At 42.0% G+C, this 13687-nt stretch overlaps 1 protein-coding gene across 1 annotated transcript in view; it reads left to right on the top strand.

Moving 5' to 3' along the window:
- The first annotated feature begins 1239 nt into the window (after nucleotides 1-1239).
- Nucleotides 1240-13687, top strand: part of PCDH10 (protocadherin 10) — a 41604-nt gene continuing 29156 nt past the window's right edge. Inside the window, exons 1-3 of the mRNA XM_003800736.3 lie at nucleotides 1240-4721; nucleotides 6279-6337; nucleotides 6874-6980. Coding sequence (XP_003800784.1) covers nucleotides 2091-4721; nucleotides 6279-6337; nucleotides 6874-6980 — 2797 coding nt within the window. The 5' untranslated portion in view covers nucleotides 1240-2090. The remainder of the gene's footprint in view (nucleotides 4722-6278; nucleotides 6338-6873; nucleotides 6981-13687) is intronic.

The raw sequence follows: 13687 nt of genomic DNA, 5'->3' as shown, positions 1-13687 counted from the left end.
GGAAGGCTCCCGTGGCTCGCGCAAAGCTTAGCACCAGAACAGGGAGCATGGATGCGAGCACCCTGCATGTGCAAACGTGTTCACAAACACCCGCAGCGGCACACACTTGGGCCCGCGTGTGCACGGAGCCCGACCACCACCCCGCCCGTGTTCGCATCCGCCCCACTGTCCTTATCCAGTGAGTTGACCTCAGGATGGGCAAAAATCAGTCCCCCAGTCTACCATGCGGGGGGTGGGGCAGGGGTGTCGGCCTCCTGTTATCAAAAAAGAAAAAAAAAAATCAGAAAATAGCAGGTGCTCCCAGCTGCTGGGAGGCACTTGGCCGCGCAAGGCGCAGGGATATCAGAGGCGCTTTGCAGCGCCTGGTGGTGCTCAGTACTGAGCGCCCAAGAGCCAGACGTTAGGATGGCGGGCTTCAGGAAAAAGCTGAAATGAAACTCCTCAGTCATTGATCCATGCACTCACAGCTCAAAGACTCACAGTCCCCAAGCGAGTTAATCTACTTGCTAAGAATTCTGTAAAACATTTAGGACAGGACGATGATCGTCTAACGCGTCTGCCCGTCTATAGACGCTGTCAGACCACATGCCATAGCATGAATCCCTCCGCTTTTTTAGGATCCGCCCCCGCCCCCCCCCCAGCTGCTTCGCTCCTTTCCACATTGCCCCTTCAGACCCTTAACGGGTAGATCCACACATGCCGTATTATATACAATTTTAAATGTCCTACCGATCTCTGTCTGCTAGGGTCCCTTAATTAGGTAGCCTCTGCCAATTAATGGTCCCTGTGCAACTTTTTCCCCTCCCTTGGGATTTATTTCCATGATCCGTAGCCGGGAAAATACCTTAAAGGAAAAAGAATGTTAGCATCACTGGAAACCCCGCTCCTAGGAGAGGATACCGCAGCTGTTGCTATTATGTTTTCGCATTTGCTGATGCAAACAGGGGAACCTCTCTATTCCCTCCCCATTACCTGCGGCTGGGGACTGGGAACTTTCCGCAGCAGAGTCCCCAGCCAGCGCCTCGGGACCTGCCGGGCTGTTCTCGCTCTCACACTCACACTCACCCCAGCAGCCGGGGCGAGGATTCTGTTCCGCCTCGCCCGGCTGCCTAGTGACGTGTCTATTTGACGGCCAGGTTGGCCAATCGTCCGTAGGTCTGTGGGTGGTGCTCCTCGGCGATTGGTTGGCAGAATGAGGGCGCTGCGCAAAAACAGAGAAGCGGAGCGCTCGGAGCTCAGAAACTGCCAGCCGAGATCAGAGGCTCTGAGGCTGAAGCAGAAGGAAGGAAAGACTGGAAAGGAAAAGAGACAGGTTAGAGGGAAAGAGGCTTGGGAAGGAAACAGCAGAAAAGAAACTGCTCATTACAATTACAGAGTGACAAGTAACGGTGGAGATAAGGACGGAGGGAGACAAGCCCATGAAAGACAAATATCCAAATAGAGAGAAAGAGGAAAAAAATGTCAAGAAGAACATCCATCCGGAGAAATGAAGAGAATGAAAGTTTTATGCTGCAGAGCCGTTCTGTGCTTTTCCAACACAAAATTATCTTGCTGTTTTTAAGCCCTTTTGCATTTGCCGGACGTTGATATTAAGAGGCATGTTTAGCGGTGCCAGGAGCATCTCCTCTTCCTTCTCCTCTTCCTCTTCATCTTCCTCCTCCACCTTTTCCTCCTCCTCATTCTCCTCCCATCAGCAAGAAGACAAACCGAGGACAGTCTTGAAATATCGAAATTTCCTCTTTGGGATTTGCCAGCGCCGCGTTGCGCCAAGACTGTCGGAATAAAGGACGCTGACTATTGTATTATCATTATTTTATTAATTGGTCAGTGGAAAGATTACTGATGAGGAAAGGGGACGCCTGTCACCCTTCCTGCGCTAAGATTTAAAAATGAGGCTGGATTGGGGGAAGCTCTAATATGAAGCAAAAGGAATAAGATTTTTAAAGACAAAAAGCCCCAGGAGCCCCCCACCCACCCACGTAGCGTACTTTTATTTGTATTTTTTCGAGATTTTTTTTTTTCCGTGGTGGTGGGGGAGGTGATTGGGTGGCTGACTGGTTGCGGGAAGCTACTTCCTTTCCTTTTTGGAGATGATTGTGCTATTATTCTTTGCCTTGCTCTGGATGGTGGAAGGAGTCTTTTCCCAGCTTCACTACACGGTCCAGGAGGAGCAGGAACATGGCACTTTCGTGGGAAATATCGCTGAAGATCTGGGCTTGGACATTACAAAACTTTCCGCTCGCAGATTTCAAACGGTGCCCAACTCAAGGACCCCTTACTTAGACCTCAACCTGGAGACCGGGGTGCTGTACGTGAATGAGAAGATCGACCGTGAGCAAATCTGCAAACAGAGCTCCTCTTGTGTCCTGCACCTGGAGGTCTTCCTGGAGAATCCCCTGGAGCTGTTCCGGGTGGAGATCGAGGTGCTGGACATTAATGACAATCCCCCCTCTTTCCCGGAGCCGGACCTGACCGTGGAAATCTCTGAGAGCGCCACACCAGGCACCCGCTTTCCCTTGGAGAGTGCATTCGACCCAGACGTGGGCACCAACTCCTTGCGCGACTACGAGATCACCCCCAACAGCTACTTCTCCCTGGACGTGCAGACCCAAGGGGATGGCAACCGGTTTGCCGAGCTGGTGCTAGAGAAGCCTCTGGACCGAGAGCAGCAAGCGGTGCACCGCTACGTGCTGACCGCGGTGGACGGGGGAGGAGGGGGAGGAGGAGGAGAAGGAGGGGGTGGTGGCGGGGGAGCGGGCCTGCCCCCCCAGCAGCAGCGCACCGGCACGGCTCTACTTACCATCCGAGTGCTGGACTCCAACGACAATGTCCCCGCTTTCGACCAACCCGTCTACACTGTGTCCCTACCAGAGAATTCGCCCCCAGGCACGCTGGTAATCCAGCTGAACGCCACGGACCCAGACGAGGGCCAGAACGGTGAGGTAGTGTACTCTTTCAGCAGCCACATTTCTCCCCGGGCACGGGAGCTCTTCGGACTCTCCCCGCGCACTGGCCGGCTGGAGGTGAGCGGCGAACTGGACTATGAAGAGAGCCCAGTGTACCAGGTATATGTACAAGCCAAGGACCTGGGCCCCAACGCCGTGCCTGCGCACTGCAAGGTGCTGGTGCGAGTGCTGGATGCTAACGATAACGCGCCGGAGATCAGCTTCAGCACTGTGAAGGAGGCGGTGAGCGAGGGCGCGGCGCCCGGCACAGTGGTGGCCCTGTTCAGCGTGACCGACCGCGACTCAGAGGAGAATGGGCAAGTGCAGTGCGAGCTGCTGGGGGACGTGCCGTTCCGCCTCAAGTCTTCCTTTAAGAATTACTATACAATTGTGACCGAAGCTCCCCTGGACCGAGAGGCGGGGGACTCTTACACCCTGACTGTGGTGGCCCGGGACCGGGGTGAGCCAGCGCTCTCCACCAGTAAGTCGATCCAGGTACAAGTGTCTGATGTGAACGACAACGCGCCACGCTTCAGCCAGCAGGTCTACGACGTGTATGTGACTGAAAACAACGTACCGGGCGCCTACATCTATGCGGTGAGCGCCACTGACCGCGACGAGGGCGCCAACGCCCAGCTTGCCTACTCTATCCTTGAGTGTCAGATTCAGGGTATGAGCGTCTTCACCTACGTGTCCATCAACTCTGAGAACGGCTACTTGTACGCCCTGCGCTCCTTCGACTATGAGCAGCTTAAGGACTTCAGCTTTCAGGTGGAAGCCCGGGACGCCGGCAGCCCCCAGGCACTGGCGGGTAACGCCACTGTCAACATTCTCATAGTGGATCAAAACGACAACGCCCCCGCCATCGTGGCGCCACTGCCAGGGCGCAACGGGACACCTGCACGCGAGGTGCTGCCCCGCTCGGCAGAGCCAGGTTACCTACTCACCCGCGTAGCCGCGGTGGACGCGGACGACGGTGAGAACGCCAGGCTCACCTATAGCATTGTTCGGGGCAATGAAATGAACCTCTTTCGCATGGACTGGCGCACCGGGGAGCTCCGCACAGCGCGCCGAGTTCCGGCCAAGCGCGACCCCCAGCGGCCTTACGAGCTTGTGATAGAGGTGCGCGACCATGGGCAGCCGCCCCTGTCCTCCACAGCCACCCTGGTGGTTCAGCTCGTGGACGGAGCCGTGGAGCCCCAGGGCGGGGGCGGGGGCGGAGGGGGAGGGTCAGGGGAGCATCAGCGCCCCAGCCGCTCTGGCGGCGGGGAAACCTCTCTAGACCTCACCCTCATCCTTATCATCGCACTGGGCTCGGTGTCCTTCATCTTCCTGCTAGCCATGATCGTGCTGGCCGTCCGTTGCCAAAAAGAGAAAAAGCTCAACATCTACACGTGTCTGGCCAGCGACTGCTGCCTCTGTTGCTGCTGCTGCGGCAGTGGCGGTTCGACCTGCTGTGGTCGCCAAGCCCGGGCGCGCAAAAAGAAACTCAGCAAGTCGGACATCATGCTGGTGCAGAGCTCCAACGTACCCAGTAACCCGGCCCAGGTGCCGGTAGAGGAGTCCGGGGGCTTTGGCTCCCACCACCACAACCAGAATTACTGCTACCAGGTCTGCCTGACCCCGGAGTCCGCCAAGACCGATCTGATGTTCCTTAAGCCCTGCAGCCCTTCGCGGAGTACGGACACTGAGCACAACCCCTGCGGGGCCATCGTCACCGGTTACACAGACCAGCAGCCCGACATCATCTCCAACGGAAGCATTTTGTCCAACGAGGTAAGGCTGAAGCGAAAGGACCACCATCTCTCATCTCCTCCATCAGAAAGCCTCCTCTAGCACGGCCCTTGTACCTCTGGTGCACTGTGTATTTTTAGGATATTAGCTTATTTGTATCTTTGTGTGGGCGGAGATGGAGGTCACCCACTCCCACCTCTTCGTGTGTAACCTAACTTTCGCGTTGTTCCTAATTCTTGTGTTCCACCTTTCCACATTTATTTGCATCCCTCCCCCTTGGTATTTTGCCACCTTGGCGGTCTCTCCTTTACTCTCTCATCCTCCCTTTAAAAACTTAACCCTGGGTGGTTCCTTTCCCTTCTTAGAAACCTGGAGATAAGTAAAAAAGTGCGGGGAGGGAGAGGGAAATATGGGGGAGGGACTTTCTAGTACTGGGGAAAGGTCTTTTCCTCTTTGAGTCTGTTCCAGGCGTTAATAAAGTTGATTTTATTTTGTTTTGTTTATCGATGCTTTCAGCCGCGTGTACAAGTAAGCTATAGATTGTTTACACAGTTGTTAAAATCAAATGCATGTTTTAGTGAACAAGTTATCAGATCCTTGTCCTCTGAACTCGGGTTGCAAAAAAAAGCCTTCAGTTCTGCACTGGACAGCATTTACAGACGCTTTTGAAGCCAACGGCCCACACAGTGTGAATTTGAATGAAGTTGCTTTGGCATAAAACCCTGTAAGAGTAAACTAATGAAAGGCTTAAACAATTGTTGTCTTAAATATATCTTTTAGCTAATAATCACTTTATTGCCACTGTTTTGGATAAATCACTGCTGTTGGCTTTCTTCATAAAAGAATTTGGCTTGTCAATTCCGATTTCTTTTTAAAAGATGGAGAAGTGGCAAAGTTGGATGGTGAGGGTGGTGGTGGGGGCAAGAACAGAGTTGGTTTCTGTAAAAGAAAGTTGGAACTGGAAAAGGTGTGTGGGTGGTGGAGGTGGGGAGGAGAATGCAGAGGGCCTTTGGAGAGGGAAGAGATTTGGGAGGGTGGGGCGGCAGAATTATGAACTCCTTTCATGGCAGGTTATTTTATTTGAGTCTTAGATATTATTTGACTTTATGACTATTTGTACAGTTCATTTGTATCTTAAGTACATTTTGAAAATAAACGACAAAATAATTCCATAAAATATCCAAACTTTTTGCTTATTGAGCGTGCCGTTTTTCTTGTGTCAACCATTACCCACCTAAACACTTTTTTAGGCAACTGAAAGATTGCATAGGATATGTAGGTTGACTCTGTTAGAGACAGTAGTTCATTAGCCCTTTCTATGAGGTCATTTGCATTCTTTCTTTAACGAAAACCCACGTTATTAAGTTGGCTTTTTTTTCCACCTTTATAAGTGACTGAAATATGGATTCACGTGTCTCTACATATCTACCCCATCCATACTCAGCAATCACTAGGCTGAAGTCTTAGCAGACTGTGGAAATTCATAAAAATTTATACAAACAATTACTAAAGCTAAATATAGTCCCTAACCTCGAAAGTAGACTAGTGGTTAAACCCTTAGCATTCAAATGCTCTTGATTTTTTTATTTTTTTTCCTAGACTAAACACCAGCGAGCAGAGCTCAGCTATCTAGTTGACAGACCTCGCCGAGTTAACAGGTATGGACTTTTTCCCCCTAGCTTAGGGTATGGACATTTTACAACCTAGTGAAAATAGTAAGTAGGTATACATTCAATATTAAATTACGAAGTGTGTAAAGTATTTTCAGTTAGGAAAGGACATAAATCTTGACTATATTTGTGTTTTCTAGACAATATACTTACAAAGGGTGTATTTCGTTTATATACAACTTACTAAATGTTTGAATACTCCCACATAGCTTCTAATAGTCTCCCTAAATGTTGCACATGTATATTTACATCTGTTTTATGAAAATGATGTGAATATATACTTACCTCTGATCATAGAACAGTGCCTAAACTTTACATGACTTAAGTGCTCAAACTGACTATTAATTTTCCATTTTTAAAGTGTGAGGTAGGCTTGGGTTATAAAATCTAGCTTTATGCAGAAATAAAGCCAGCTAACAGGTCTAAGAATCTGCAGCACCATCTGTGACCATGTGGTGGCAGAAGAATGTTTTCTGTGTTTCTTCACCTTTTTTATTCTAATATTCACATTTTTGTACTTGTAGTTCTGCATTCCAGGAAGCTGACATAGTAAGCTCTAAGGACAGTGGTCACGGGGACAGTGAACAGGGAGACAGTGATCATGATGCCACCAACCGTGCCCAGTCAGCTGGTAAGTGTGATTTAAATGCTAATTTTTATAGCTTTACTTTTCTTGAAATAAATCTAGAAAGAATAATGTACTAAGTAATTCTCTGTAAGTTTAATGATAATATCACCCAATTTTGATAATTGTACGATGTATGCTCAAAGAGGATTATAATAATGTAATGATCCTTTAGGAAGTTAAATTAGAAACTCAGGAATATGTTAGAACATGCGCTACATCTTTCTTGTGTAATGTTCTTTAATGTAATTACATTGCATACAAAAAAGGCGTAGGTCTCTCACTTGGTCCAATCCGCAGTCTTTAGCCATTTAAGGTATGATTAGCTTGTCTATGGATAAGGTAAACTGAAGACAAATGAAATTGATTGACCTATATAAGGTCACAAGAAGATAAATGAATAACTGGGAACTAGAATCCAAATATCTTGCCTTCCAGAGTGGTGCATTTTGAACACCATCAAGTATTGTGCCAAAGAAGAAATGGTGATTAATAGTCATTAATAAGGTGAAAGTGTCTAATCTTGGGTCTTTAAGGTTCAGGACATTAGAAACCACAATAATGTGTATTTTCTGAAGCACCCCAGGTATCCTCATATTTTTAACAGTTTATAGACCCATGAAAGTTGAAATCTGAGCTTTAGCGAGCTTAGGTAGTCAATAATGGGCACTGCATTGTGATTTATATTTTTTATCTTCACTTTTTCCTTTAAGTTTTATAAGATACTGACAACTTCTTACTAATATTAAAAGGAAACTCTTAGGTTCCATAAAATATGTATGCTAAAATGAAAAGGATTTCATAAACTTCTAGTTTCTACTTCATTTGGAATTCATCTATAAAGGGTATTTGTTGAATTTTTGTACTTTTTCTACTTAGTTTTGTATTTCCTTGACACATGAAGAAATGAAAAGGCTGGACATCTTTCTGTAACTTCTCTTCATCCTTAGACTATCTTTGGATTCTAACCAGCTCACTTGAGATCTAGCCTTTATTTTGGTTAGTAATATAACCATTGAGTAAGTTAGTTCTAATTTTCAAGGTAATATTGGTCCTCGAGAGCACCCTTTTCTTAACACACTTGGTGGACATCGGAACAGTGCTGAGGCACTGTGTCAAAGGGCAGTGTACACCCCGTGGTGGCCTGGCAGCGGTGGTTGCTACAAGCCTCTCACTTGGCTAGTGTGTGCTGTGTCTGTGGCTGCCCGAGCCTTGGGAAACCCAAGCAGGAGGAAGGGAAAAAAGGCTGCTCAAGGGTCTCTTTATATTGCTTCGAGTCATTAATATGCAGACCTAATGAGACTTGAGAACTGCCAAGAATCCCCGGAGGTCCCTGCCCCTTGCGGGCCTTCACGCTAAGTGAACAGAGCATCTATTTAGTGTCTGGGAACCTGACAACAAACCAGATCTTGCCAGAAGTTTATATGTGAGTACAAAGTCTCTTTCATTTTTGCCCCATATATGGCATATGATTTATTGTTATCTTTAAAACACTATACATTCGGAATTGCTTATGCCTATTCTTTTCTCAGACTTGTTCTCATAGAGCCATCGCTTTTTAAAACTTTTAAAACAAAGTATTTAACGTAAAAAATAGACAGTCTCTGCTGCATGTTCCTTTAGATGCATTTTATTCATTTCCCACCGGCCCCCCTTTGTTTTTTCTGTAGCACTCCAAGCTCAATGAACATTTCAATTAGTTTAGTCCCTCAGACATAATGATCCATAATAACCTAACTGAAGAAAAAGAAACAAATAAACATCTGCGAAAAGGGCTAAATTTGGATGATAGATGGGACTATATTCTTCTCAGTGCATCTTCCCAGGAGCTGTTTTATTTCACAGTCACTCAGTGTTGCCACTGGTAATGCTTCTTTCAAACTATTGGAGAGGTCAGAAGATTTAAAGGAAGATAAGAATGCTAAAATGTGCTCTGGAAACATACTTTAAAAGTGAGGTGATTTTTATTTCTCTTTACCAAAATGGTAAAAATTTTTCATATCTTTAAACATGTGAAAATTATTAAAGAATTACCAATCCATTTATGTATTTCATTAGCATTTATAGGTTGCCACAACATACCGAGCACAATAATAGCTATTTTAGGATTGTACTAAAGCACTTGTATTAAGAAATAATTGCACCTTTGTATGTGAAATTGCAATGAGATTTAATATGTCTAATTTTGTTGTAAGAATGATTGTGAAATGTTTTCCTTTTTTAAGTGTAAAACTCTAAATGCAGGGAATTACGATGCATTTACTTGGTGACTTTTTTCAGTCCATACTGATGTGTACTATAAACCTCACACTGAGCAGCTAGAACATGTCAAAAGTTTAAGCCCATCTCAGATAAGTCTGTTTTATTTCTTTGGAAATCCAGGTATTAATGAGCTTTCCAATTTTTTAGAGTTAAGTAATATTATTCATAGCACTCCTATTTCTCGGTTTTGTCTATGAAAAAATTTCATACAGCAAGCAAACTCAGCTTAACTAGGTTCTGGAGGGGGGAAAGTTAGATTATCAAGGAAAAATAACATTGGAAAGGTAGAAATTGGGAATTCTCTCTCTGTTTGACCTCATTTCATACTGCATTATAGACACTCTTTAACTTACTGATTCACCTGTTTAGACTTCCTCTTTACTTTCATTTCTTTTTCTATGTTAACGTTGCTTTGTATTTATTTATTTAGATATATCCTCTATTTCTTCTTTTATGAACGGTTTTCTTTTTTGTTCTTTCTTTCCCCCTCCCTTCTTGCTTTTCTTCTTTCTAAGCCATTTGCAGTCACCAATCTTGTTCATTGAAGGGCCTTACACACAGAGGCAGCTGCACAGGGAATCGCATAAGCTTTTTCAGTTTTCCACTGCACCTGGCTCTATGTGTGAAATTCTTCCCTTTGACCACTGCTCAGTGGCACTTTCTTTCTATAGCCTTGTCAAGGTGCTTTCCGTTTTTTTTCAGTGCGCTATTGATGTATTGGTTAGGTATGGCAGAAGGCCAAGGAGATGTGGTAAATGCATACATAGACCATCAGAAGAGGGAAAGCTGATCAATCACAGCTTAAGCCGCAGAAAAAGTAGACTTTAAAGAAACATATATTCAATTTGTTTATTACGACATGAGACTAAACAATAATTATTTTTCTATTTTATAATAGGACATATTTAAAAAATTTTAATATTATTTGAGATACGTCTAAGGCAATATGGTTAGTAGTAAAAAGTTACTTTCTTCAATCATGAAATACACTGGGGATGATACTGAGATCAATTATGAATTTATTTGTTATGGCTTTTGCCTGTTTTGAAAATATGTTGGAAAAAAGAACCCTAATCATCGCTTGTTATTTTACCTGAAATTGTCACATTTCTTTATGTAAATTTTTTCTTTCAGTTATAGGGGAATTTGTCTTCTAAATATGTTTAGTTATTAACTAATTTTATGAGATGTATGCATTATACATAGTCAACATTTGACAATGAATTTTTAAAATGAAGGGATTTGATTGGCAGTATTTTCAAATTAGTACATAAATACATCAAGAAATGCATTAAGCCATGTCCTATTGCCTTATCAACAAGGAATTCTTGGTTTATCATAAAATAAAAATGTCCCTTTCTCAACTCAGTAATAATTTAGGTGTTGCTAAGGTAGCTTTTGGCTTTGTAAATGAAACGAATTTACACCAGTATTTATAAAAGCTTGTTCAGGTTTCTGGTGAACCTCTGAACTACAACTTGAAACTGTGGAGAGACTGATCATTTTAAACAATATGTAAGTCAAATATTAAGAGAATGTACAAACATTTTAAATGATGATATGGGTAAGGAGAAAATTTTAATGTACATGTATTGATTTTTTCATTAATTATGTTGCTAAATATCTGCTCCCAAGTCACATTTCTTTAAAATCTGCAGCAATTTTTGTGGTCACAATTAATGCTTTTTCCATTGTTAAAAGGAGACTAGAAATTTTTACAAAAAATTGAGAGTATTGTTTTTTTTAAAAATTAATTTATCATGTTTGGAAAAAAGTAAACTTTTCCATGAAGGATTGTTGCATGAGAAAGAAATGTGCATGTAATTTCATATTATTGCATTCATCAAAAAACTGCACATTATAATATGAAATCATGATTGTTCTCAGCAGAAATATCCATCCTCTGACTATTGGGACAAGTCATTTGCCCATTGAAAACTATATTTAAAAATTTGTATAAATACATGTTTGCAAAACAGACTGTCTCTCACATCAGCTGTCATACCTTGTGGGACAGTTTATTTCTGAGGAGTAGGAAAAATAAAAAAAACTAGAAAAAGATCTCAATAAAAGAATATAGAGAGAAACATTTCATAGAAATTAGCAAAATTTTGAAACTGAGGTAGGGCCTGTTATTTTTTGTCACACAAATCACACAAATTCTATAGTAAGGGCATTTGAGTGAGAAAAATAAATGTTAAACTGATTAAGTCTCGAGCCTTAAACTTGAGCCATTAAAAAAATATAGGAGTAATGTGGAAGGTATATATTGAAGTACATCCCAAGAACTATGATGTCTGGCATCCCTGTGCATTATGTAGTCACTCACCACACAAAAAACTTAAATGTGCTTTTGTGCTTATTTGGTAATTGAGGCGATATACTTAATGGAACTAGTGATAATGATAGAATATAAAATTATGTTAGTCATACAATGCGTCCCTAAAGTGAGACCTGGGAATGAAATGGATGAACAAAAATCCATTTTCAATTCATTCTTCTGTTAAGTATTTGAAGTTCACTGATTTAGTGTTTGTGTTAGGTTTTTAGCTTTGTTTCTATGTCTGATTTTTCCCTCATGAGAAATAGGTGCACTCACCTTTTAAATAAAACTGGTAAAATTCTTATGCACAATTTGAACCCTTCATTTCAGTTATGTAAAGCTGTACATTATTACTAAAAGAATTCCACTTTAAAATGATTATTCTATGAATGTGTTAAGAACATTATTTACAAGTTTCTTGCCTTCTGTCAAATGATATTGTTCTTTGAACAAAAACTTTTTGGTGTCTTCCTTCTTGCTGTGCATGTGCTGTGTTTTTAAATACACATTCTCAATTCATGCAACTTCATTACGTCATCGAAGGGAATAACTTCTAACGTAATCAGGCAAAATCTTTATGTTCATATTTCCATACTAGGCCATTGACATTTTCTGTGTGAAATTGTCATATCTGAGATTAGGAGAAGGGCTTGGGCATATGTGCGGAAAAAGATATGAAACATTGTGTTTGGTCTTATTTGGCAATGTAAGATGGCATCTATCAGCTATATGAATAAAAATCGTATTAATTACAAATTTGGCATTAGTGCACATCATTATCAGGACCCGGTAAAACAATTCCATTTAGTAGTTGAGTGTAATTCTATCAACTCTGTAAATGTAATACAACTTAATTTACTTTAAAAAAATAATTGCTCATAGTAATTTTACTCTTAAAGATAGTTTCTACCATCAGAAAACCTCCACCTACCATCAGCCTGTTAAATAGGCACCCTTTGCAGTAGTGTGTCAAAATATAAATCTCCTCTCTGTTTCTGCAGCCCCGGCCTATTTAGTATGTAAACCTGCAGCAGGGGCATTCTCCTTCCCTTTCTCATTGCTCGCATGAGACATGTCTTCTTGCAGAAATAGCATAGAGGGCTGAGTTTCTCTGCTGTCTAGCGTAACATTTACATGTTTTCCCTGCTGTTCTCAGTCAGATTTCTGAATCCCAGCTTCAGCTCATGTTTCTGTTCCTCAACAGTTCACGGATCAGTGATTTCCTTCCAGACTTACACAGGACAGTTATCAATGGAATGCTGTAATCAAAGTCAGACTCAGCATTAGACATGGTTTAATTTATAATAAAAAAGTCGTTATGTAGTGAGATTAATGTGTGATGAGAGGCTTGGTGTTTTTTCTTTAAAAATAATTTATGTAATTTGCTATTATTGCCTCAAACATACTTGTGGAAAGTTTAGAGGGTTCATAATTTTGAAAGATTATTCTATTTACTTAATACATACAAATATTCACTCCTACACAAACACACATAATTAAAGATTATCATCTTTAATTAATATTAAAGAATGTTCACTTCCATACAAACATACATAATTAAAGTTTATTTTATTTTTAATACATACAAATATTAACTTCTACACAAGCATACATAAGTTAATATAGCAGAATGTCATCAGGAATTTAAAAACTAAAACTTGCTCAAAAGCTTAAATCTCTTATATTTATATGAGTAACATGTATGTTCTTTAGGTAAATATTACTTTTTGTTAAAAAGGAAAAAAAAATCCCTAGATTTTCCAGAATGCATTGGTGAGTTTCTTCTCCTTGGACTAGTGATCATATTTTGGTTATTCAAATTGATCTTAACTGAAAACATTTAATAAATATGTTATTATGTTTAGAAAAACATTAAAATGCTATTTTTTGTGTATGTGTTTGTTTTTATGTATGTGATATAGATTTGCATAACAACAATTAGAATTCTGTAGTGCTAATAATTTGTCATGCTTTGCTTAAGAAACAGAATGACCTTTCTTAACCATCATTAGATTATGTCTGTTAATCTTGCCAATCTAAGAAAGACAGTGAAATTTGAAGCTGTTATTTGAAATCATGGCGTTACAGGATTCGTAAGCACATAGCCCTGTGTTGACTAGGGTAAGTG

Source organism: Otolemur garnettii, unplaced genomic scaffold, assembly GCF_000181295.1.
Source record: "Otolemur garnettii isolate 467f Iridium unplaced genomic scaffold, OtoGar3 scaffold00183, whole genome shotgun sequence".
Classification (NCBI taxonomy): domain Eukaryota; kingdom Metazoa; phylum Chordata; class Mammalia; order Primates; family Galagidae; genus Otolemur; species Otolemur garnettii.
The sequence above is the reverse complement of the archived record's forward strand: the minus strand, read 5'-3'. Positions and strand labels throughout refer to the sequence as shown.